The 24419-nt window shown below is 60.9% G+C and overlaps 1 protein-coding gene across 12 annotated transcripts in view; it reads right to left on the bottom strand.

The window, feature by feature from the left end:
- Window positions 1–1138: 1138 nt before the first annotated feature.
- The window catches only part of DCTN1 (dynactin subunit 1), a 101629-nt gene continuing 78348 nt past the window's right edge, over window positions 1139–24419 (bottom strand). For 10 of the 12 annotated variants that reach the window (XM_059721166.1, XM_059721161.1, XM_059721162.1 and 7 more), the window contains 20 exons: window positions 23327–23486; window positions 22085–22189; window positions 21583–21774; window positions 20055–20171; window positions 18129–18281; window positions 17867–18027; window positions 17235–17403; window positions 15709–15777; window positions 15095–15157; window positions 14792–14941; window positions 11442–11603; window positions 10979–11110; window positions 10342–10470; window positions 9801–9943; window positions 8540–8706; window positions 5936–6069; window positions 4771–4960; window positions 3699–3778; window positions 3211–3300; window positions 1139–1955 (listed from right to left, as the gene is read on the bottom strand). In XM_059721166.1, the coding sequence (XP_059577149.1) occupies window positions 1818–1955; window positions 3211–3300; window positions 3699–3778; window positions 4771–4960; window positions 5936–6069; window positions 8540–8706; window positions 9801–9943; window positions 10342–10470; window positions 10979–11110; window positions 11442–11603; window positions 14792–14941; window positions 15095–15157; window positions 15709–15777; window positions 17235–17403; window positions 17867–18027; window positions 18129–18281; window positions 20055–20171; window positions 21583–21774; window positions 22085–22189; window positions 23327–23486 (2704 nt within the window). In that variant the 3' untranslated portion in view covers window positions 1139–1817. The remainder of the gene's footprint in view (window positions 1956–3210; window positions 3301–3698; window positions 3779–4770; window positions 4961–5935; window positions 6070–8539; window positions 8707–9800; window positions 9944–10341; window positions 10471–10978; window positions 11111–11441; window positions 11604–14791; window positions 14942–15094; window positions 15158–15708; window positions 15778–17234; window positions 17404–17866; window positions 18028–18128; window positions 18282–20054; window positions 20172–21582; window positions 21775–22084; window positions 22190–23326; window positions 23487–24419) is intronic. The other 2 variants (XM_059721157.1, XM_019483587.2) reach the window with 1 other exon arrangement.

The following is a 24419-nucleotide window of genomic DNA, read 5'->3' as shown; positions in this document are numbered from 1 at the left end:
CTAGGAAGCTATGACCCCGCAACCCCTGCCCGCCCCACGGCTCCGGGACTCTGTAATAAGCCCTGTGTCTTTGTCGTCATGACTGAGCACGGAAAGCCTCCCGCCGACGCGCCTCCTTTGGAAGCCGAGCAGGCCTGGCCTCGCCGGGAAGCCCCTCGGTCCTGCGGGAGGGTTCGGCTGCGCCAGACGGGGTACACGGCTCCGCACTGCAAAGGCCATGGGGGTCACAGGCTCTGCTGGGGGGCGCTGACAAAGGACTTGGGGAGCAAAAAGGCCAATTTAAAGTAAGAAACAAGTTGAGGAGGGAAAGGCTGAAGGTTGCTTAAGGGAAGCTAATGAGGCTAACAAGGCTACTTGAGTTCAACAGGGAAAGAGCTAGAAAAGCCCAAGCCCAGCCGGGTGCAAGGGAACGCAGCTGCCCCGAGCCAGGACCGAGCTGCGGCTGTGGGGACCTGTTGACAGACCGGGCCTGGCGCGGGGCGGGGGCTTCCCCGCTAAAAGCGCAGGGTTCAGGGGCCTCCCCGTCCTAGCGCCGTAGGTGCACGCCGAGCCGCGCTGCCTCCTGTCGCGGGTGACGATCTCGGACCGAGCCCCGAGCCGAGCCGTTCGCGTCGCACCCGAGCTCCAGGAGGCCGGCGGCAGGCAGCGGCCTCGGACAGCGCCCAGGCCTGGGCAGCCTGACCGCCAAGAGTGGCAACGGGCAGAAGCCAGCCCCGGGCACCTCAGGGCAACACGGCCCCCGGGGCTGGGGGCCTGGACGCCGGATTGTCCCTCGTTTGAAGCGTGGGGCTCAGGCCCTGGCTCTGCTGGGACCCCGGCGGGGGGAGCCGCCAAGCCCCATCCAGAGGAGAGTGAAGCTCTCACCAGCGCTGGGGCTCCATGGGCAACAGCCTGCCCCCAGCAGCGCTGCCCCTGCCTGGGGGAGCTGGTGCTGTTGTGCAGCCCCACGGGCCGTGCCCCCCTCAGCCCCGAGGGCTCGGACCGAACGTGGCTGCCCCTCCCGCCACACCAAGGCACGTGCCCGTTTCCCCTCTTTCACGGCCGCTGGAAGGGCCGAGCCCCGGCAGTGGCCTCGTGACCGGCTGGAGAGCAGCTGCCCCCACGTGGGAGGCAGAAGGACGGAGCCAGGCCCGGCGGGTTGAACAGGTGAAGCTTTATTGGTTTGAGAGCTCTAGTGCTAAGGGGCCATTACAGGAGGGGAGCGCCGCAGCACCAAGCCGGCAGGCCCAGGGGCCCGTGCTCCGCCACCCCCGGGCGGGTGGAGGCAGCATGAAGCCAGCGTCTGTCTGTCTGGCAGGGCAGGGTCTGGATGGGAGCTCCCCCACGGACAATGTAGTGTTTGGAGCTGGAGCCCCTCCCCTCCCCTCCCCTCCCGCTGGCTGTGCACACCCCGTCCACCAACGCAACAGGCAGGGGAGGAAGCTGCACCCCAGCCCCTCCGTGCCACCGAAGCCTGACGCGAGAGCGTGGTGCCTCTCGGCCCAGCCCCACATCCCCCGTGCACGGGTCTGGGAGCTGGGAGGATCCCTGGACACCCGTGCACGCAGGGAGGAGCTGCTGGGGGAAGTGCAAGAGGGCTGTGCATGGGGAAGCTGCGGCTCCGGCCACTTCCACAGGAGAAGAGGCGGCCGCAGCGTTGGCCCGGGGGGGAATGCGGGAGCCGCAGCGGTCGCGGTAAGTCGTAGCCAGCCCGGGCGCAGGGAGGCCGGTGCTCGGCCAGGGCTGGGGCACACAGGCTAGCGGCACCAGCAGGAGGCTGCCCCGCTCGGGCGGGGGACGTGCAATGGGCCTTGGTCTGTCCCGGCCCGGCTGGGTCCCTAGGAGATGAGGCGGCTGTGCAGCGCGTGCAGCTGCTCCGGTGTCAGCACCAGCTGGTGCACCTGGCCGTGGCCGGGCATGCACGGGAAGGACACTTTGCCGATGTAAACCGTGTCGGCTGCCGCCTCCTCCTTGGCCTGCAAGACAGGAGCGAGCGGAGGTTCAGGGCGGGCCGTGCTCCTCCAGGCCAGCCCCAAGCCCCAGCGACCACCATCCTCCACACACAGCCCAGGGCTGGCAGGACTGCGGGGGCATCTGGCCCAGCCCCTGACCTGTGCCGATCCAGCCACCAGGAGGGAGGTCCCCCTGCCCCAGGCTAGACCCAGCAAGGCCCCGGGGCAGCGAGGTGGTGGCTCCAGAGGTCTGTTCCTGGCCTGCCTTGCTGCCTTCTACGAGTCCTGCCCTCTGCAGTGAGGGAAAGTGGCTCTGCCTCCTCTCCAGGGCAGCCCGCCAGATACTCGAAGGCTGCAGCCTTGTCCCTTCTACCCACTTTCTCCCCAAGCTGCACATGGCCTCAGCGTCTCCCCAGACACCCGCTCCCAGCTCCTTCAGCACTTTGAGCCCAGAGGCGGGCAACAAATGCAAGGTAAGGGGAGAGCTGGGCTGGAAGGGGCCTTGCCAGGGCACTGGTCCAGCCCCTGCTCCAGGCAGGATCAGTCCCAACAACCCTCCCAGCCAAGGGGCTGTGCAGCCTGCTCTTGCGAACTGCCAGGGATGGAGACCACTGTGTCTCTAGGGACTTGTTCCAGTGCTTGACTCCATCAGAGCCAGCACCTTCCTCCTCATCCCCAGCCTCAGCTTCCCCTGCTGCAGCTGGAGGCCATTGCTCCTAGTCCTGTCCCCTGCGGCCACAGAGGAAAGCCCATCTCCAGCCTCCTTGCCATCGCGCTTCAGGGATTTGCAGCCTGTGATCAAACCCTCTTCAGTCTTCTCTCCTCCAGACTCAATGCCCCCAGCTCCTCCACCCTGTGCTCATCTGTCCTGCCTCCCAGACCCTTGATCATTTTGGTTGCTCTGTGCTGGACTCTTCCCAGCCTGCCCACATCCTCCTGGAAGTGCCAGGCCAGAACATCCCCGTCTTTAAACTAGACACTAGATCGGGCCTCGCCAGGACCGAGCGAGCAGCACCGTCCCTCCCCTCCTTCGCACCTAATGCAGCCCAAAACTGCACTTGCTTTTTGGGCACCTGCAGCTGTGGATCCTCCAAACCCTGCAACGCCTCTGCGAACACTTCACAGCCCCGCTCGCCTGACCGGTCTCCTCTGCCTGACACATTCTTCAGGCGTTGGCAGAGCCCCTGGCACAGACCGCCTCAGTGCGGAGGCGGCCGTGCTCCCTCTACGAGCTCCAGCCTGCCAGCGTGACCTCCCCCACCAGAGTGCGGGCTCCTACCTTCAGGAAGGATGAAGAGGGGAAGGTGGCGAAGTTGGTTGGGACGCTGGCCCCGGGGTGCTGCAGGACTGTCTCCTTCATCACTTCGTCCTGGGGGAGGGAGAGCAGGCCAGCGTCACCCCTCTGGAGCTGCAACTCTGGCACGCAAGCAGCCCCCACCCCGACTGGCTCCTGGGCACGGCACCCCGAGGAGGGGCTGGGAGACCTAAGCCATGCCCCATCCTGCCCCGGGAGCTGCCCCCGGCTGAACACCTGGGCCAGGGCAGGCCCCATGTGTCTGGGCACATCTCCCCTTCCCATCACAGGCCCGAAGAAGGTTTGTTCCCAGGAAGAGCTACGATCCACAGTCTCCCGTCGGGCTGGGAGGACGGAGTGGGGCAAGCCCCAGGTCAGTGGTAGAGGATGCGAGTCCTCTGGGGATGGGGCGGGGGTCCCTGCTCGCTGCCCCGACACCAGAAGATCACAGGGCTGGGCCAGGCCCACGTTACCTTCAGCTTGTCGATGGTGTCGCTCAGGGATTTCAGACGGGCCGTCTGCTCCAGGAGCTGTGCCGCTGGGTTCCCAGCTGCTGAGGGGGGAAGAGAAGTGAGGGGGAGCCTGCACCAGGGCCTCAGCCTCATCCAGCAATTCTCCAGCCCTGCTGGCCCAAAGAACCTGACAACTCACCCCGTCACCCCTAGCGAGGGCCTGGCCCATGGGGGGCTGCAGGGACACTGGACACGCTTTCCATCACGACACTGGAAGTGGATGGAGGCTCCAGTCATGAGCAAGCTGTCATCAGCCTGCTTCCCAGGTCGGGAAGCCGCTGCGTTCCCTCAACGCCCTGCCCGCCAGAACCACCCCTGCATCGAGGGGTCTTCTAGACGTGCCCCAGGAACCTCGGGGGGCTTCAAACAGAGTGGGACAGGGGGGCAGAGCCAGCCCCGCACCCCTATAAGAACCTCGGAGCTGCCCTGGCCTGGGGCAGACAGTCTCCCCGACACGCAGCGGCAGAGCGGAGGCTGGAACGGCAGCGGCAGAGAATGGGAGTGGCTGGGGCTGAGCAGGGCTTTCCCCCGTTCCTCTCCCCCCTGCAGCCTCCAGCACTGAGGTCCAGCCAGGTCTGATGTAGAGGCCGTGCCCCTCACTGCCTGCTCCAGAGCCACTGATGCCCCTTCGCTCCAAGCCCTGGTGAATCTGGCCCAGCCCTCAGCTTCCCCCACATCTGGGGGCAACAAGCTTTGCCCTTTAATTCATGGTGCAAGAAAGAACTTCCTGGTGTCGACTGCCCGCTCATGCCATGCTGTGCCCCCTTGTTCTTACCTGGTGAGAGATAGCTGATAATAAGTCCCTAGTGACTCTCTTCCCTTCTCATGTCCCCCCTCCAGCATCTCTTTTCTACCCTGACCAGGCCTGGCCTCGTAGTTTCTCCTCACATGGAAGCCCCTCCATAGCGCTCATCGTCCTTGCTACCCTTCTCTGCACCTTCCCTATGACCCCTGATCCCATTCAGCCCCAGCACAGGAGGCTGCAGCCCTGGACCCCACGGAGGAGCAGCAGTGGGGTCCCGTGTGGACCTACCTGACTTCCTGCGCGTGATGTCCACCACCCTGGCATTGGCGCTCATCTGATAGAGGGTTTCCAGCAGCTGGTTCGTCTTCCGGTACAGGGAGCCAGAGGCCATCTCATCTCCCTGCCGGTCTTTGGGCAGAGAGAGCTTGGGCACGTGCAGAGGGGGCAGCCCTGCCAACTCTGTCTTCATCTGCGTCCCCTGGGAAGCAAAGGACAGCGGCATCACTGGTGGGGCCAGCCTCCCCTGGCCCCCAGTGCCCGGCTGTGTGGTGCAGACTCTGCCCTGCCGGAGGGCAAAAAGGGGACCAGGCCTTTCCCCAATCAGTCAGATAATGACACAGGACAAGGTGGCAAATGCAAGGACCAAATGCTCCATCTCCAGGACGGCCATCTGCAGAGACCTCTCTCCACCCCTTCCCAGGGGGAGGGAGAGCCCCTGCCTTACACCCCAAGAGCCTGCTCTTGATTAAGACAGCCTCCTCCCAAGTCAGCGATTTTCAACCAGGCACCCTGGGTGCTACAACCTGCCTCACAAGGGTGGCACTATTAGGAGCACAGACAGGATTCACCAGCTAGGCCCAGAGATGATAGAAACCCACAGCTGGGCTCTCCGAGTTCTCTGCAGCAGAAAAACGGCCCTTGGAGAGAGCGAACATAGAGCTGGTGTTTCCTAAGCAGGCGCGAGTCTATCCAGGGGTCCCTCGAGTCAAAGAAGGCTGAGAGCCACCGATCTAGGCAAGGGAGCCCTGGGACTCCCCTGCCCTGCTGACCCATGGTCTCCAGAATCGCCGGTCTGAGGCTCAGCAGCGCTAACGGTTACAGGGGCAGGCTCGCATCTCTGTCCAGGGCGTGTGACACCCACGCACTGCGTCTTATTTCTGAGACACAGGGAGCTGCAAGGGGGTGCCCTGGCCGCTGGGGCTGTGCAAGCCCCTCTCAGAGGGGAGGCAGGAGCCTTCTCAGCCTTACTGGCCACCTGCTTTGGGAACCCCTGTGGCTGGTGCTTTTTGCTCCAGATGCAGCCAAGCCAGCCTGGCCCTGGCCCCTGCTTGGATTTGCCTTCCCCAGGAGGCTCCTGCTATTCCCCAGAGGGAGCGAGAGCTGGTTGGGGCACAGGCCTCCGTTGCAGAGCCTGGGCCCGGCCAGGCGCACGAGAGCCCCCCCAGCCCCTCACCTTGATCAGGTTGTTCTCGTTCTTGAGGTACTTAATGGAGAGGCGCATGGCATCAATCTGCTGCAGAAGGAGGGGCGAGTCCTTCACCTGGATGGGGCCTGAGCCCCCCACCATGGCTTGGCCAGCACCAACACCTGCACACGGGCAAGAAGGGCAGTGCCATGAGGGGGCGGGCAGATTGGCTGCAGCTGGCTTGTGGCAGGACGAGGGGGAGAGGCTACCTGTGTCAGGCTGCAGCAGGAACCACCCCCCCAGGCACTCTGCACCGAGTCCAGCACAGTCCACCACGCCAGCAGACTGGGGCCCCAGTGGGTCCAGTGGGACAAGCAGATGGTGAGCAAGGTAGCCGGGTGTGAATGGCATGGCACTGAGCCACACACCCCGCACAGCATCACGGCCCAGGTGAGGCTGGACAGAGCTGCCCCTGCATCAGATGCTCCAGAGGGACCCCCCGTCCCCATGCAAGGGTGCACGATCCCCATCGCCCTCATGCCTCCCTGGATGCGAGATCTACTCCTGCCACCGTGATTTTCATAAGAACATAGAAACGACCATTGACAGGCTCAAACCCCAGGTCTGTCGTGCCCAGTCTCCTGTGCCACATAGAGGCAGAGTGGAGGCTGGAGGGAGAGTGACTGGGTCTGAGCAGGGATTTCCCCTGTTTGTCTCTCCCTGCAGCCTCCAGCATTGAGGGTGCAGGCAGGTCTGATGCAGAGGCTGTGCCCCTCGCTCCCTGCTCAATGCATGCACAGCTTCCACCTGGAGCTGTGGGGTGCTGGGGCAAACAGCAGCTGTCCCTGGACAGACCTTACAACCCACCCCAGGGCCCCATGCTCAGATGTTCATGGAAACCTGCCTCCTCTCCACGCAGGCCCCTTTCGGGGTCCCGGGGGTGTGGAGAGCTGGCATGTGCGACAGCAGGCTGGGCAGTACCGTACCTCTCTGCTGTTCCTCTGCCGGGCAAGGAGGGGAGAAGGAAGCAGAAGAGAGAGAAGAAGCAGAAGTGAGAGCTGAGGAGAGAGGCTCAGGTGCGGCTCTGGCTAGAGAGGCCAAAGAACAGCCCAGAAAAAACCGCCCGTTCCCACCCACATTCACTCCCTGCCCGAGAGCTCAACCGCTCTCGACCTCGCAGCCCTGGCGGCTCCGTGCCAGCCACAGCCACGGTCACTCTGGCTTGTGTCACCCAGAGCAGCTTTGCTCAGAGGCTGGACATGGGGCTTGTCTGGGCTGGTTTGGACAGGGCTGATCCTGCCTCAGGCAGGGCTGGGACTGGATGCGACCTGCAGGGGTCCCTGCCAGCCCCATGTCTGTGACTGTGATTCAGTGCACGCTGCGACAGGCACCAACGCAGGAGCTGAGCACCAGGGCAGGAGTGGGTGAGTGCAGCCAGTGCTTGCAGCAGCTACCATAGGAGCCCAGGATGAGCTGGCAACCTCCTGGGGGTCCCCGTGAGGGGCTGAACTGATCCTCACTGCTCTCAGCACTCCCCCCGCCCAGGACCACACACCATGTGGCTGCCACGACTGTGAGCTACAGCTTGAGGAGGGACAGATACCAGAGGGCAGGGATCCCACAGCGTCATCAAGAGCACAGAGCTGGGCCAGGCACAGGCTCATGCCTCCAGCACCCGCTTGCTCTGTGCCTTGGGGAACTCCCTTCCCTGTCACCCCTGGGTAGCACGTGGGAGCGTGAGCAAGAGGCACTGCCTGGCACCAAGGACAGCCGCCCCTGCAAGCAGCTGTGAGCAGAACATGTGGACGCATGCTGCCTGAGAGACTGGGGACCCTCCCGGCACAAACGCAACACCTCTGGGCAGCAGAGACGCCGTAGTTCTCCCGGGCACCAGCTGGCTGCGCGCACAGGCCAAGCGAGAATCGCTCAGGGTGTTTCAGATATACGCAGCTGGGAGGCAGCACTCGCCTGCCAGGAAGGGTGCGTTCAAAGGGAACCCAGGGAGCCTGTGAGACAGCCCCTGCCCACCACAGCACATGGCTCTGCTGAGCTCCACAAGGGCTGACGCCAGGAGAAATGCATGGCCTCTTTGGTGCCTTATTGGTGCAGCCTCTGGGTCTGGGGATGCTGCTTCAGCAGCAAGGAAGGAGCCCAGCCCTCCAGCAAGCACCAGACAACCCGGCCCCACACTTTAGCACTGTGGGGCAGGTTCTCCTCTCCCTGCAGGGGCAGAGGCAATGCCCCCAATGCAGCCCGGGGAGCAGAGGGCTCTGAGGCTGAGGCTGTATTGCTTCCTGCCCCACCCAGCAGGCCCCAGGCCCCCAGATGAGGTGGGGAATACCCAGGGGCCCCTTGTGGCTGAGGACACAGCTTGAGAGTGGTGCTGGGGCCCTCTCCTGCCTCGTCTCTGGGCTCAGTGGGTAGAGAGAGCAGGTGGGTGAGCCTGCTCAACTGCGGGACAGACAGCTAAGCCCAGTGCAGAGCAGGGAGAGGCTGCAGCTGATGGGCAGGGCCTGCAGGCTTCCTCTCCAGCAGGGTCGGGGGTGCTCTCTCTTCCAGGGCTCCGCACCCTTGGCCCTGTGCCCCTGCCCCAATGTCCAGGCACCGTGGGAGCTCGCCTATGGGCAGGGGGCAGGTGGACAGGGCACTCACCTCCCGTGATGCCGGAGACGATGGAGGCAATGCCGGAGGCGGGAGCGCCGCGCAGCCCCTCGATGGTGCGCTTGGACTGGTTGTTCAGGCGCTGCTTGAGCTCCAGCTTCTCTGCCTCCAGCTGGTCAATGTCCGCTTGAAGGGCGTCCATGGTCTCCTCGAACTCCCTGCAGGGGGGACACAGCCACAGGCCCATTTGAGGTGTTCCCAGTCTTTCTCCAGAGAAGCCCTGGCCGGGCCCCCTGCCCCGATTATGCACTCCTGCTGACCCAGCAGAGGGGTCCTCCAGTGCCACGTGGAGCTCATCCAGCAATCTGCCATCTCGCACATGGCTGGGTCACCCGCCCCCGGCCCCTCTGCAGCCTCCCACTTCTCCCAGCTCTGTCAGGCAGACATGTTCCTCTCCCCACAACTTGGGGTTTACTTGGTAAGAACGTGGAGTTCACATGCTGCAAGCTAACGTCAGGAAGAGGCAGGCAAAGCAAAGCCCTGGGGCATGCAGGCAGCACCTTTTGCCCACGCCTTCCCTAGGAGAGCACTAAGGACGCAGCTCCTCTTTAAGAACTGGCCCTGGGCCCAGCCCAGCCCAGCCCCTCCCTGCCAGTGACATTTCAGGGAGTGTTGAGGCCTCCCCCAGCTGTGCTGGTGCTGCTGCAGCCCAGGCTGGGATGGGGCTGGGCTGTGCCAATGCTCCTCTGGCACCAACCCCGCAGGGTCCCGGCTGGAGGGTCTTGCCCCTGCACTCAGGCTCAGACCAATGCTGCACTGGGGCAGGAAGGGATTTCTCCCCTGCTCAGACTGGTCCAGACTGGGGGGTTTTGCCTTCCTCTGCAGTGGGGGCATGGCCTCGGCCTGGGGTCTCTGGAGCATCCATCAATCCCCCACCCCACGTCGGCAGCAGCAGGAGGCAGGCAGCCGTGGCCCCCCTGCTTTCCCAGGGCGGGGTCGATGCCTGGGGCTGTGTCAGGGTTGAGGGTTGTCTTATGTAGAATTTAGCTGATGGGTTTGTCTGGGCTGGTTTGGACAGGGCTGATCCTGCCTCAGGCAGGGGGTGGACTGGACGTGCCCTCTGCAGGTCCCTGCCAGCCCCACAACCATTTTTCTACGACCAGGTCCTGGACCTCTGGTTATCCCATATTACACTCCGCGCTGACCCAGAGCTGATCCCCACTGTGGGTGCAGAGGACCTGGTCAAGGGCCCTCCCACGGCAGGTGCAGCCTGTTAGTCCCACCCAGGCAGGACAGCCCTGCCCACACTTACTTCTCCTTCTTCTTCAACAGTGTCTGAGTCTCATCCAGCTTGGTCTGGATCTTCTCCACCCGTTCGTCCGCATCCTTGGACGAGCTGTCCAGCTTCTTCTCCAGGAGACTGAGACGCACGTTTGCCTCGCTCAGCTCCTCGCCCTGCGGGGGGGGAGAGGGAAGGGGTGCACTCAGGCCCGGGGGGGGACAGCACAAGGGGAAGGGACCGCAATGCCTGGGGAACCTCTTGTCACCCCCCGCTTTCCTGCTCATGCTCCACATGCAGCCCATGACCGCACGTGGCATCACTAGCACCTGGGAACGGGTTACATGCTTGCAACAGCTGCCTCAAAGGAAGGCCGGTGCAGGTCCTTCATGGCTGAGCCCCCAGGCAGCTTGTGCCCCCCACTGACCTCTGAGCAAGACTGAAAGGAGGCAGAGCCCCACAGGCAGCGAGCCAGGAGAGCACCGGGAAGGGGGAGCAGGGTGCCCAGGAGGGAGACTCTGCACTGGCCCTCAGGCAAGATGGGGACTTGGCAGCAGGCCAGAGCTGAGCTCACCTTGATCTTGAGTGATTTCTTCAGCTCCTTGATGACCGTCTCCCTGTCCTCCAGCTTCAGCCCTAGCCCCTCGGCATCCGTGATCTCTGCCCGCAGTGCAGCTGCCCGCAGGTCGACGGGGGGAGCAGGCTGCAGTGGAAGCCAAGGGTGGTCAGACAGTGCGGAGCAGGGGGTAGGGGGCAGGGGGCTCCCTGGGAACGTCCCCTCAGACCTGGGCCCTGCAGGCAGTTGCCTGAACCCGCCACAGCCCAGCTCAGGGAGGTCGGCTCAGTGTGGGGGCGGCGTCAGAGCCTCCATACTCCTTGCCATGCTGGACGCCACGCAGCTGGGGCCACTCGCTGACAGGAGCTACGAGCACTCACGCAGCCCTAGTCCAGCCAGGCCAGGCTTGGACCCTCAGCATCTCCCTGCTGCTGCGAGCACCCCTTCCCTCTTCACAGGGCACACTGGCCCCCCTCAGCAAAGCCGAGGTCTGGAAACAATGCACACCGCACCTCCCTCAGTCCTTCCTCCCCCATATCAGGAGGGCCTGCAGTTTCACCTCAGCCAGCCCCAACCCCAGGAGACCCTCCCCATGCCAGTGCCAATGTGACATGGCCCTTGCCCAGGCGGAGGGGACAGGCCCAGCCCTGCCCACCTTGATTTGCAGCCGGTCGGCGTCGTACTCCCCCTCCTGCATGGCGGTGGCCATCTTGTTCATGGTGGCGATGAGGATGCTGCAGGACTGGCGCAGGCACTCATACGGGTTGATGCCCTGGGCACCGTAGATCTGCAGGGATGGGGAGAAGGTCACCCTACTTCCTGAGGTGCTCCTGTGCCGATGGCACTGCTACCACTGCAGCCACGTGCCCTGCTGTGGCTGCTGCCCTCAGGCAGGCCACGGGGCACAGAACACAACAGAGCGCACCCCTCCAAAGAGGTGGAGGGGAGACGTGATAGAGAACAGGTGGCAGGCAGGTCATTGGCAGATCCCCAATCTCTGCTTGTGTTGCCCGGCTCACTGTGAAAGGCCTTCCAACCGGGGCACAGAGAGACCCAGCCTCTCCCAAACGAAGGGGTGGCAGGTCCCTGGGGGTAGGGGTGTGTGGGGAAGCTCCCACCTGCTCGCTGGCTTTGAAGGCCAGGTCTTCCAGCTTCACAGCCAGCAGCCCTTCGTTCTCCGTCAGGGGGGCAATCATCTGGGCCCCCGCGGCTGCCACTTCCTGCAGCACAGCGACCACCCAGGTCAGGTGCTTGCGGCAGTCCAGGAGCGTGTCCGACACCTGGGGAGAAGAGCAGCACACAGCCATTAGGGAATCCACTCTCACCTGGTGTCCCCAGCACAGCAGAATGGTAGCTCTTGCTCCCCAGGCCTGCCAGGTGCCCCAGCTCCGAGCTACATGCCTCCCCTCTTGCTTTATCCCTCTGCTAATAATCACCGAGAGCAGCCTAACGGGAGTCGCAGCTGGCGAGGCAGCAAGGCCTCAGGCCGGTAGGACGAGGGAGCCCCCTCCCCTCTGGCTTGGCCTGCTGTGGCCCTTGCCTTTCCTCCTCCCAGCTCTGTAGCAAGCTGGGCACGGCAGGGGTTGGTGTCTGCCTGCCAGGCAGGGACTTTGCTGCTGTCCAGGCCCCGCGAAGGAAAACTCGGTTATCAGGAGAAGTTTCATAGATTTCATAGACATTAGGGCTGGAAGGGACCTCGGAAGATCATCGAGTCCAGCCCCCCGCCCAAAGGGCAGGAAGTCAGCTGGGGTCATAGGATCCCAGCAAGATAAGCATCCAGTTTCATCTTGAAGGTGTTCAATGAAGGCGCTTGAACCACCTCCGGTGGCAGGCTGTTCCAGACCTTGGGGGCTCGGACAGTAAAGAAATTCTTCCTTATGTCCAGCCTGAAACGGTCTTGTAGTAGTTTATGACCATTCGACCTAGTTGTCATCCCTTGGGGCGCTCTGGTGAGTTATCATTTCTTCTCACAGTGAAGATGTTTGACAGAGGCCAGCATTGGTGCTGGGAGGCGCTGAGTCAGAAGCAGAAGCCAGGGCTCTCCTGACTGCTGACTTTACACTCTGGCCACCGGACTCCACTCCCACGGCCTTGCCTTTCCTCTCACGCTCCCCTTCTGCACATGCCTTCCCACAAGATACAAGGCATGCTGAACTCTAAGGTCACATTTATCCCTCCATGCTCTGAACCCAACCATTGAGAAGCTGCCCCAAAATGGACGTATTTTAACTGACCTGAATGCAGAACCGCAGAACAAGAAACCACCCCCAGACACAACTGCATCAGCCCACAAGCCCAAGGAAGACCGCGAGTTCCTGGTTACCTGGACTAGCTGCTTACTCAGGATCCCCCAGGGTGTCAACTGCCTCATCTCAGCTAACCTAATCCAGCCCACCCTTTTCCTCTCTCAGCTGGGTCCCCTCCCCATCTCCCTTTCCCTACTATAGAAAACCCTCTTTCTGTCACTCCTTTCATAGCATCTGAAGCAGTAGGTGGCTGCCTAGGAAAGCTCCAGCCTCTCTGAACCAGTTAGTCTCCAGGGTGCTGCCCTGCCTGACACCAGGTGAACAGGCTACCACCTCCCCTATCACAGTCATAGAAAAATGGGGCCAGCAGGGACCTGCAGGGTCACATCTAGCCCAATCCCTGCCTGAGGCAGGATCAGCCCTGTCCAAACTAGTCCAGACAACCATAACCTAAACTCTTCATCAGACTGCCCTCAATCCTGACACACGCAGACCTAGCACCCTGGCCTGCCGCAGGTAAAGCAGGAGGACCACAGCAGCCCACATCCTGCTTCTATGAAATGTTGTTAATGGACGCTCCAGAGACCCCAGGCCAAGGCCATGCCCCCACTGCAGAGGAAGGCAACCCCCCCCCAATCCAAACCAGTCTGAATAGGGTGGGAAATCCCTTCCTGCCCCCAGTGCGCAGTGTCAGTCTGACCCCAAATGGAAGGGCAAAACCCTCCAGCCAGGAGCTTCCAGCTTTGCTCCTAGCAGGAGAATCGGCACAGCACAGTTGAAGTCCTCAGCCTTAGCTACAGCCAATACTCAGTGCCTCGGGGGAGGTGTAAAAACACCCTGACACAGCAGGAAAAGAGGGGGCGGGCAACCAGCACAGCCCAGAAACCTGGGAAATCCCTGTGTTAGAAAATAGGTATCACTAGGCTTAGATCATCCCCGCCCAGTGCCCATCCACCCTCTCCATGAACACCTCCAGGGATGGAGAGTCTGCACTTTCCCTAAGCATCTATTCCACTGCCTCACTATTCTCACAGTGAAGATGTTTTTCTGGATCTCTAATCTAAACCTCCTTTGCTGCAACTTCAAGCCATGGGTCTGCATCCTCCTCTCTGCAGCAGGAGAGAACAGGCGCTTTCTCTCATCTCTCTGGCAGCCCTCCAGGGACTGCTGTCACATCCCTCTCAAGCGCCTTTTCCCCCAGCTGAACCTGCCGAGCTCCTTCAGCCTCTCCTCTAGGACTCGTCTTCCGACCCCTTTATCCTCTTTGTTGTTGCCTCTGGACCTTCTCTCACTTCCCCACGGCCTTTGTAAAATGTGGAGCCCAGAACAGCAGCTCCCACAGGGCCTCTGCTCTGCCCCTGCTCTCCCGGGACACACCAGGATGGGGAGATGCTGCATCTCCTGCCTGAAATGTGCTGCTAACAACACATCGCAGCTGAAGTGCCACATGGCTGAAGGCTGCTGAATAGAATAAGGAGGGCAGGGGAAAGGGAGTCCAGCACAGCACTGGGAAAGGGATGTACATGGGCGCCACCATCATACACCAGCTGAGCTCCAAGTTGCCCAACGACCTGCAGCTGCTTCTGTCCAGGACACACACGGCCGAGGTCCCAGCATACCGTGTTCCACCACAACCTGACGGCTGCCTTCTGCTCAGGTCAAGCAGAGCAGTTTTTGTTAAAACGAACACCAGAAAGTTCTGTTTCCTCTAGCATGGCATTAAAGGGTGGCACTCATTGTCACCAGATGTGGGGGAAGCTGAGAGCTCAGCCAGATTCACAAGGGCTTGGACATGTGCTTGGAGGAAAGGGGCACTGGAGGCTCTGGAGCAGGGAGTGAGGGGCACAGCCTCCGCATCAGACCTGCCTGACCCTCAATGCTGAAGGCTGCAGGGGAGAAGAACAGGGGAAAAACCTGCTCAGACCCAGATCACTCTCCCTTCCAGCCTCCACTCTCTGCCCCTGTGGGACACAGGAGACTGGGCAAGACAGACCTGGAGTCTGACCCAGCCCATGGCAGCTCTGATGTTCTTATAGCAATGCACGGTGGGACATCTGCTCTCTGGAGGCTGCACCTCCCCAGCAGAGACACGGGTGACTGCAACACATTGCACTTGATGTCAAGGCTGGCAAGGACCTCTGCCCTGTGGCCAGCAGTCTGGGTGTCCCCTGTATGCCAGGCATCCCCCCGCACCCTGCCCAGCTCAGTGTTGATGGCCTCACCTGCTGTCCAAAGCCAAGCGCGGTAGGGATGCCGGGGGCGTCCGTCCCAGGCATACGGCGACGGATCTTCTTGCAGAACTGGCGGATGTCACTGCATGAGGTCTCCAGGTCCTTGAGGAGGATGGCAAGGTCGGAGGCCTCCTGACCTGCCTAGAGAGAGCAGGTTGGGGGAAGAGAACTGAGTGTCTGACAGCCCGAGCGTTGTCCCAAGAACTCATAGCTCTGACTGCTATGGAGCACATCCGCCTTGTGCCAGCCAGGGGTGGCTCAGAGCGGTACAAGGGGGACAGGATGCCAGCTCACCTGCAGGAAGGAGCGCAGCCGGCCCACCTCCACACTCATACAGTCCAAGGCACTCTGGGTGAACTGCAGGAGAGACAGCAAAGGCTTTAGCTCAGGGCTGGGCAGGATGGGCTGCTGCGCTAGGCCACCCCAGGGCTCCCTGGGTTCAGGGCAAAGAGCCTCTCTGCTTCCAGCCTCACAGGAGTTGGGGCTGCTCTGAGGAAGGAGGGCTTGGGCACTTGCTGGGGTTTGTCTGGCTGCAGCACCCAGGACAGGCGTGCTCTGGAGGCTTGGCAGCCTGGCTCTTGACCCTTCTGACTGCCTTTTCCAGCTCATCCAGAGATCTGCAGGGTAACAGGACCTCCCTGTTCTTCCCGCTACCCTGCTGGTAAAATCCATGCCCCCTCCACCTGCCACCGCTGAAGGGGGAACAGTGAGGGACCTGAGCAGATGCTAAGCCTGGGGGAGAAGGGACAGGGACAAAGGGCAGTGGGCCTGGGCTGTGTCTCAGGAAGACATGTCCCAGAGCTCCCTGCACTCCAGGAGCAGCAGCAGCTCCTCAGTCTGCTGGCCCAATCCATGAACTCTCCCCAGTGCCCCAGCCCTGGGACCGGGCTTTCCTGCTAGTTCTTCACCTTAATGTGATCTGCCAGCTGCATTGTGCAGTCCTCGGCCTGGTCAGCCAGGTGGATGCTGTACAAGTGCTGGAAGAAGACCAGACGTGTTAGCACACAGGAAGCAGCTCCTCCAGCAGACATCCCAGAAGACGCCTGCCCGCAATCACTAGCAGGGTGCAGCCAGTCAGTGACTGCTGGAGTCCCTGGTGCCCTAGACCACCCTAGCAAGCTGACCTGCCCCACCTTCCATCAGATCCTCAGCCCCCAGGCTATGCAGAGAGCCGGGAAGAAGGTGAATACTGCACCTCTGTAACATTAAAATGACACCCAGCACAAGTGTGCTCCCATCTTGGTCATCTTTAAAGACAATATGAGCAACTAGAGTTTAATCCCAGATAACAAGAGCACAGACCACCCTCAGTCATCTCCCCAGTTCCCTGGGACTGAGCATCGGGGGTGGGGAGAACACTGTGTGAATTAGCAGCATCTACAAACTATGTGGAGTGAAGCAAGAGCCAGGTAATGCCTCTCAGCAGGGGAAGCTGATCCAGAGGCGCTCGGCCAAGTGCCAGCTATCTGGCCTCACTGAAGCCCTGGGACAGCAGGAAGCCAGGGACCAGAACCTGCCCCCACATGAAGGCCCCAAAGGGAGAGCCGTGAGTGAAAAAGGACAAGACAGCACAAAGCTGATGCTCTCTGCCAGCGAGGAGACAGGCCAGACCCAGCTGCTGAGAGCAGGCATTGGAAGTGGAACAGCCGCAGGGTGGAAGAATCAGGACTGATAGGAGCCCTGTATGGAAGAGACTGAAGCAGGAGAGCAGCTACCAGCTGCTGCTGACTCAGACGTGCTGGGAGCGGGGCCTGCAGCACCAGTCAGGCAACGCTTGCTGCACCGACACAGGCATCTCCACCCGGCTGAGAGCCCTGCAGAGCCCCAGGGGAGGGTGGGAAGTTCTGGGTATGTCTCTGGGGTGTTGGTTGTAGCCATGATGCTCCCTGAAGAAGGGTGTTTGTACCGGAAAGCTTGCAAAGAAGAATTTTTCCAACTATTTTAGTTGGTCTAATAAAGGGTATCAGATTTACCCAAAGAACCTTGTGTGGGTCCATCTCTGACACTGAGAGGAGCCTGCAAAGCAGCAGTGACTGCAGAAGCTTAAGCCCCCTCCCCACCCTGCATCCAAGGTCATGGGGCCCAGAGCTCCCAGCCAAGAGGCAGCTGGGTGCGCCCTTTGCCTTGTCTCCTCCAAATGTCTTTCTGGACTGAGGACACTGGAAGAGAGACACACGGGCATGTTTGACCCAGTCACAGCCACTGTGAACTCACTGTTCAGCAGGCAGAGAGCACTCAAGGGAAACGGCCACTGATGGGCACTTGGCTGCTTCTCCCGTAGCACAGGTTTAACCGGAAATGACACCCCCCTTGCAGCAAACTACCAGCAGGCTTCACTGGTCACATCCCAGCTCAGAGCTGCCCTGAACCCAACCTAGCACCCACACAGACAGGCCTGGGGCCAGCGGCCGCCTGCCACAGAGCCCTGTCCCACCTGGTAGTACTTGATCGCTTTGGTGAGGGGCTCCACGTTGACGGTCTCATCCAGCTGGTCCTTGTGCAACAGCTCAATCAGGAAGTCCAGGGAGCGCTCATGCACGCTCATCTCCGGGTAGAGCATCCCCACCTTCTTGTACACCTCCACGCTGCACTTGGTCAGGGCCCTGCCGGCAGGGCAGTGCATGTGGTCAGCAAGGCTGTGACGGGCCACGGGGCTGAGACAGGGTCTGGGTGCAGGTGTCAGCACCAGCCCCTCGGGCAGCATTTACAGAGGGCCTCACTGACGCAGCTCTGGGCGCAGAGCCTACATTCCTATAGCTGGGCTCCTGGAGCAGGGCAGCCCCACGGAGGGGCTGCTTGAAGCCCAGGCCCGGAGGGGTCAGGGGAGCCCAGATTTGCAGCAGAGCTGGGGTTGCAGGGGAGGGAACCTCAGGAGAGGAGACCTGCAAAACCTAAGTTGCCCTGGGTTTCTGAGGGGGGATCGGGTAGCCCTGTCAGAGGAGCAGCCACTGTCTTGGGATCACCCTGGAGGGCACAGAGATGGGGAGATTTGTGGGCACCCCCTTTAGATGGGGGCTTCAGCTGGGGGGAAACAGGAGGCTGCCAGCAGCATGGTGCGATACTTACTGCTCATACTTGTGCAGCGTGGCCTGCAGGAGGCTGAGGGAGTAGATCAGACCAGCAGCAAAGCTCAGCTGTTCGCCCGGTGCACCCCGCAGGCCCGTGCGCTCCGCACAGTGCTCGTTCAAGTCAAACTTCTCCTGTGCCTGTTTGCTGATCAACTCTGCCTGTTCCCAGAGAGTGCCGGTCAGAGCCATTCCCTATGCCCCCCTTCCATCGCCATGCTGGCCACAGCCCATTCCACACTCCCTGACACCTCCCCAGATACCTTGCAGATCAGGCGCGGGATGAGCAGCAGCACAAGGATGCAGTCGTGGTCACCCCCATGACGTAGGAAGCTGTCTGGCATGAAGGCAGTGAGGAGGGATACGTGCCGATTGGCCTGCTGCACCTCCATCTGGCGCAGCTCCATCTCAATGGCCTGTGGGAGATGCACAAAGGCCAAAGGGGTCCCTGAGCGGGCTGGGAGCACTGCAGATGCCTCCTGCACTCCCGCAAGTATGTTAGCAAGAAGCAGGCTGAAGACTAATGAGGGAAAAGTGTGTAGTTCATGTAACATCCAAGGGGTGAGTATTGTAGGGCCAGGCTGCAGGCCAGATCCAGCCTTGTGCCCGCTGGAAGCTACAGCAATTACCACTGGTGCTGCTCCTCAGACACCAAATTTTCAGACCCAAGGGGAGCTCCACAGCACACACTGGATGAGACAGCCCGTGGGCTGCATTCAGCCTGCAGGCTGGGGAGTCAGCACTACTGGACTAGATGCATTCAGGGATGATAGAGCCATTCATAGGCGTTACAGAGAACGGTTGGGGATTGTCCACAGGCACCTCTAAACCAATGCTGGTGGTGGTCAGGGAGGGTCCGACAGGGACAGATGGCTCTAGAGATCCCCTACTCCATGCGCTCCTTCCTAAAGCATCTGCTCCTGTACCTGTCAGAGCCAGGCCTGTTATGTAGGTCCTAGGTCTAGGCCCACCGGGAAATGAGAAGCCCCCCTCAGCTATTAACTGCATAACACCCGAGTACCTGGGACACAACATGAAAAACCAGGACTGGGAGCACAGGGCACAGCTTGCTAACAAGGGATGTGAGGGGGGAACACCAAGCTGAAAAGCCCAGCCAGTGCCCCCTGCCCTTCCAAGGAGCCTGTGGACGTCACCCAGTGAAGCCCTGCCTGGAGGGGTGAGGGGAAGACAGCCCTGCAGGCACCCGGCTTCCCTCCAGCCAGCCCCTCCTTTCCAGCCTGGTCCATGGTGAGCTTGGCCACAGCCCAAAGGAGGCTGACCAGGAGGTCCCAGGACTTTGTGTGACTCTATATGGAGAGGACATAAAATAAAAGAGGTATTGCAGGGGGGAGTGCAGCCAGAACCTTGCTAGGAAGTTCCAGAGGCAGTGGGAGAGGGGTTGCGGACTGGTGCACAAGGCAGGCAAGTGCTGGGGTTTAGAGACAGACTACTGGGACTGCTGCTATGACCCAGCACAGCACTGGGTAGGCTCCTGAGGTACCAGAGAGCAAGCATGCTCCCCGGCTGCTCCAGAAGCAGAGCCAGAGCCTCCTTCCCTTCTGGTCCCAGTGCTACAACCACAGCTGTGAAGGAGACTCCTTGCTGTTACTGACTGCCTATGCTGCAGCAGTGCCTGGGGGGCTCCAGTCCAGACCAGGCCCTGCTATGCTGGAGGGTTGTGAGAAGGTCAAAGGGCAGCGCAGCAAAAGAGGTGCATTGGTAGCAGCTCAGGAAACATCTGCACCAATAACATCTGCATGTGTCCATGTGCCTCTGCTCTGGGGAAACCACAGGAGGAGGTTTTTTCAGACCAGAAGAGCACATTTAACCCCCTACAGTGCACACGACCCCTGCAGCTCACAGGCCCAGGGCTCCATTGCCATACATGGGGAACAGGGGTGAGCCAGGCATGATGCTCACTCTCTCTCCAATGAAACTGCTGGGCTGATTTCCAGGGCTCTGGCTGCCTGTGCACAAGAGACTCAGCAGCCTATAAAGACCCAGGCCTGCAACAGCCAAGGGACGCCCAGCCAACCTGGGTTGCTGCGAGGTCAGAAACCTTGGCCATCCTGTCCCCAGGCCATAGTACGGTGCCACCCATGCCTGCATCTGAGAAGTGGTTCCGGGCGCAGCACGTGCTGGCACACCCACTAAGTGCAGTCCCGATGCAGCCCTCCCGCCAGCCCTACCTTGGCATGGGCTTTCGTCTCCGCAAATTTGATCTTGAAGTCGAACATCTCTGGAGGAGGCTGTTGCTGCTTCTCAGCAGATGCTTCCTGCTGGCTCATGAGCTCTCGGTTCACATCCTGGAGACAGGAGAGGGGTGATCAGAGGCACCGAATGCAGGGATTGGCCCCGGGCACACTGCCAGGGGTGCGCAGCAGGAAGGAAACCAGGCTTCCAGGGCAGCAAGGCTGAGTGGTACCAACTCCCTCCTGATGACTGAAGCCTCCTGTAAACCTGACACATACGGTCCCTCTGCCCAGGGCTCTAGCAGCCCTATGCCTCAGCTGCCAGGGGAGGGCGGCACGACTCCAAAGGGCCTAAATGCTGGGAAGTGTCTTGCACTGCAGCCTGGGCTCCTCTGTCCAAGTCTCAGCCCATGGGGGGCAGCAGCCGGATGGGCAGCTGGGGAGCAAGGCAGAGGTCAGCAATATGAGCGAGGAAGAGGCTTCCCTTGTGAGCACAGCTGGCTGTATGGCTAACTGCACCAGAAGCCCAGCCTTGAGGCACTGGGCACCTTGTTTGTTTGTCTGGCAGGGGGTCCCTGCCAGGGTGCCCTCTCCTCTGACAGAGCTCTTGCCTGCTGAGCTCTGTTCCCTGTCACTGAGGCAGTAGGAAAGACACCAGGGAAGGATGGGCACTGGGTAGGGATGATTGAGGAGCAACAATGCCTGCACTCTGCTGTGGAGATCTCCCAGGCTTCTGGGTTGCGCTTGTTGCCCTCCACAACTTTCCGCTCCATGTGTTGGGGGTTTGAAGCCTCCCCTAGAGGTGCTGGGAGCTGGCTGCAGCTGGGGATGGGACTGGGCTGTGCCAATGCTCCTGCTGGCATCAACCCCGCAGGGTCCTGGCTAAAGGGTCTTGCCCCTGTGCTCAGGCTCAGAACGATGTTGCACTGGGGCAGGAAGGGATTGGGACAGGTAGAGATTGGTACAGACTGGGTACAGGGCGAAAGGTTTTCCTTCCTTTGCAGCAGGGACACAGCCTCTGCTTGGGGTTTCTTGAGTGTATAATGACAACATTACAGTTATGGCTGCCAGGCTCTGGAACGGGCTCCCAAGGGATGTGGTGCTCTCTCCTACCTTGGGGGTCTTCAAGAGGAGGCTGGACAGATATTTGGCTGGGGTGATATGACCCCAGCGCCCGTTCCTACCTGGGGCAAGCAGGATTGAAGCAGGATGTTGGCTGTTATAGTCCCCCTGCTTCACCTGTGGCAGGTTAGAGCATGATGTCTATGCTGGGTTAGAGTTGATGGTCGTCTGACACAGAATTCAGAGTATGGGTTGTATAGGACAATTTGGACAGGGCTGACCCTGCTTCAGGCAGGGGCTGGACTAGATGTGACATCGTCAGGTCCCTTCCAGCCCCACTTCTCTGTGACTCTGTCTCTTCCCCGAAGGGGCTGCTGCCATGAAGGGAGCTGTGCTATTGCCCGTCCCCCCCACGGACACCAGGGAGCAGGTCCCCAGGCATTGCAGGGGTGGGGGGCAGTACCTGCAGGTGGGCAGTCAGCTCACGGTACTTCTTGATGGTCTGCTGGTAGTCAGCTACCGTCTCCTGTGCAGCCTCCACGCGCTTCTCAGCCTCGCGGACCCGTGCCGTGGCCATGTCCAGCTGCTCCCGCAGCTCCAGCTCCGTCTCACGGGCATTCTCCTGCAGCTCATCATTCATCTCATTCATGGCTTCCTGGGGTGGCACGAAAAAAGAAGGGCTGGTTATACAGCACAGACTGCCAGGCAAGGGAAGGCTGGTGCTCCAGAGGTGGAAGGGACATCCTGTATGTGCTGACAGAGACCAGCTGCAGGGAATATGGCTGACAGGGGCCTGGGACAAACCCCCAAGCTCAGAAAGCACTTGCTGCTGCAGATGGGCTGTACCTGCATGGTACCGGCGTCACTGCTGCGGGTCAGTCTAGCAGCCAGGCAGAGAAAGCAACAAGCCTTCTACAGCTCGGGCAGAGGCTGCCTGGGGACAACCCAGCTGCTGCACGACTTACCAGGTCCCCCACGGTCTCGCGGAGCTCCCGGACCTTCTCCTCCAAGTCCAGATTTCTCTCAGTCAGAGTCTCCACCATCTCCTCGGCACCCAGAGCCGCATCCACCTGTAAACACAAAAGGGTTAACCTGACTGGCTGTGCTGGCTGCCCCTTCCTTGGCTTTCTGCTCCACATGTCAGGGGGTTTTTAAGCCTCTCCCTTAGGTGCTGGGTGCTGCTGCAGGCCAGGCTGGGGATGGGACTGGGCTGGGCCAATGCTCCTGCTGGCACCAACCCTGCAGGGTCCTGGCTGGAGGCTCAGCTCGACGCTACACTGGGGCAGGAAGGGATTTCCCCTCTGTTCAGACTGGTCTGGTCCTCTGTAGCTCCCTGGCAGCCCCACTTTTCTAGGATTCTGCGATGATTCAAGATCTCCTTCCGCACCAGCAGAGATTGGCCTGTCCAGCCCCTCGGTCTATCCTCCGGTGAGGTGCCCACAAGGCCTTGGGCAGAGGAGGGGCTCAGTTCAGTGGGATTTTCCAAGCCAAAGAGGGGGCAAAACACATCAGGGACAGAGTGAGCGGAGGCTCCCAAGCAAGTCAGTGGAGAACCTGGCTTGGATGCTTACAGCGGTTGGGACCAGGCCTGTACACACCCAGGCGGCTGTCCCACAGTGATGGGAGCTTGCACTCTACAGCAGAACACAGGCCTCGTCTTTCTTTCTCTCTCCCCCGCCCAGCATACCACCAAATAATGCCCATGAGAAGAGCCAGTCCCAGCTGTGCTGCTGTTTAGGCCCTGCATGTCCTGCTTTCACCTGCAGCAGCAGCTCCACTCCCAGAGAGAGACCGTGAGGCACAGGAGTGCCCTCACTGTGTTGCAGTGAGTACAGACATTCCCACAGGCCCTGTCTGGCTAACAGCAGGCCCCACAGGCACGTTCCTTTCCAGCTGGCGCTGGGCTGCAATGTCACACAACGCCAGAGGCACCAAAGAGTCTCAAGCATCAGATGCAACATGCCTCAACCTTGGAGAGCTGTGGGCAAGTGGGAACAGCAGCAGAGACCAGTGCTGGAGAGGGGCAGAGCCCTGTGGGACACCCTGCTTGCCCCTTCTGGATGGTCTCTGCAGTGCTGGGGGCTGCAGCAGCCAGGAGCACTACTCTCGGTGCCCAGTTCACCCCAAGGCCTCAGGCAGTGTTGCTGATCTGCTGGTCAGTGGCTCTGGGAGGCCCAGAAGCCTCCCAGGACCCTCAGGGGACTCACCTGTTCCTTCAGCTCATCAATGGTCTTCTCCGCCTGCTTCACCTCCTCCTGCAGCTTCTCCTTCTGTTGGCGCAAGGCCTCCAGCTCCGTGTTCTTCTTTTCCATTTGCTTCTGAAGCTTCACGTGCTCCTGCTTCTCCGAGGCAGACAGGTCCCGCATCCTTCAACAGAGCATGTGTGCTTAGGACTGGCAGGGAGGTGTGGGAACTGGGGCCACGGCAGCCCTCTCCTCTCCCCAACAGCACATCCTGCCTCAGTCTTGTAGTACTGACAGGGCTGCGCCTCCTTGCTGACACAGCCCTGCTACCCTGATCTCAAGCCACGCCACCCCATAGTGAAGACTCCCAAACCAGAAGATTGGATTGAGCTTGCTCCAACAAGAGACATCTCATGCTTAGATGCAGCTCCAAGTCTAGCTCTTCCCAGAAAAGCAGCAGACAAGGGAGGTCCTGAGGCATAAAACCCAGCCCCTGGAGAACATCTGTCCAGACCCAGCAGTGGAACTGCACAGAGAAGGCCTCCTGAAAGGTCCTCTGGGGCAGAGCACTGCTAAGCAAGCCTGCAGTCAGCAACCAGCTAGAGCTTCCCCAACACAGGGCTCTCGCCCACAGCACTGCAATAGCACTGGCCTCTTCCTTCTGCACCACCAAGAGGCTGTTCTCTGCTGCAGGTAGAAGCAGTGCCCATGGAGAACAGCCACCAGCGGCACAAGGTAGGACAGGGCCCCAAGCAAGGAACAGTACCAGCCCCTGAACGAGCCCTGACTGTGGAAGACAGGAGAGGACAGAAGGTGGGCAGTGGTAATGGATGGCTGGACGGCCCAGGGGAGCAAAGTGATCTCAAAGGAGTGAAGCTGGGGGCGGTAAGCAGGAGCTAGGACAGCAGAGACAACCAAGTGAATGCAGCATCTTTGCAAGCTCTCTGGGGCAGAGACCGTTCCACTCCTGCAGCACACGGCAGTGCAGAAGGTCCTGTGATGTGGGGACAGAAGCTGGGGGTGGGGAGGAAGCTTCAGGGAGGAAAAGGCTGAGAGAGCCCATGCACTGAGCAATAACATCCTCTAGCTGGTCTCCGAACTCTAGACATGCTGCTGC

Source organism: Alligator mississippiensis, chromosome 2 (genome assembly GCF_030867095.1).
Source record: "Alligator mississippiensis isolate rAllMis1 chromosome 2, rAllMis1, whole genome shotgun sequence".
Classification (NCBI taxonomy): domain Eukaryota; kingdom Metazoa; phylum Chordata; order Crocodylia; family Alligatoridae; genus Alligator; species Alligator mississippiensis.
Note: the sequence above shows the minus strand (reverse complement) of the source record. Positions and strands in the feature narration are given on the sequence as shown.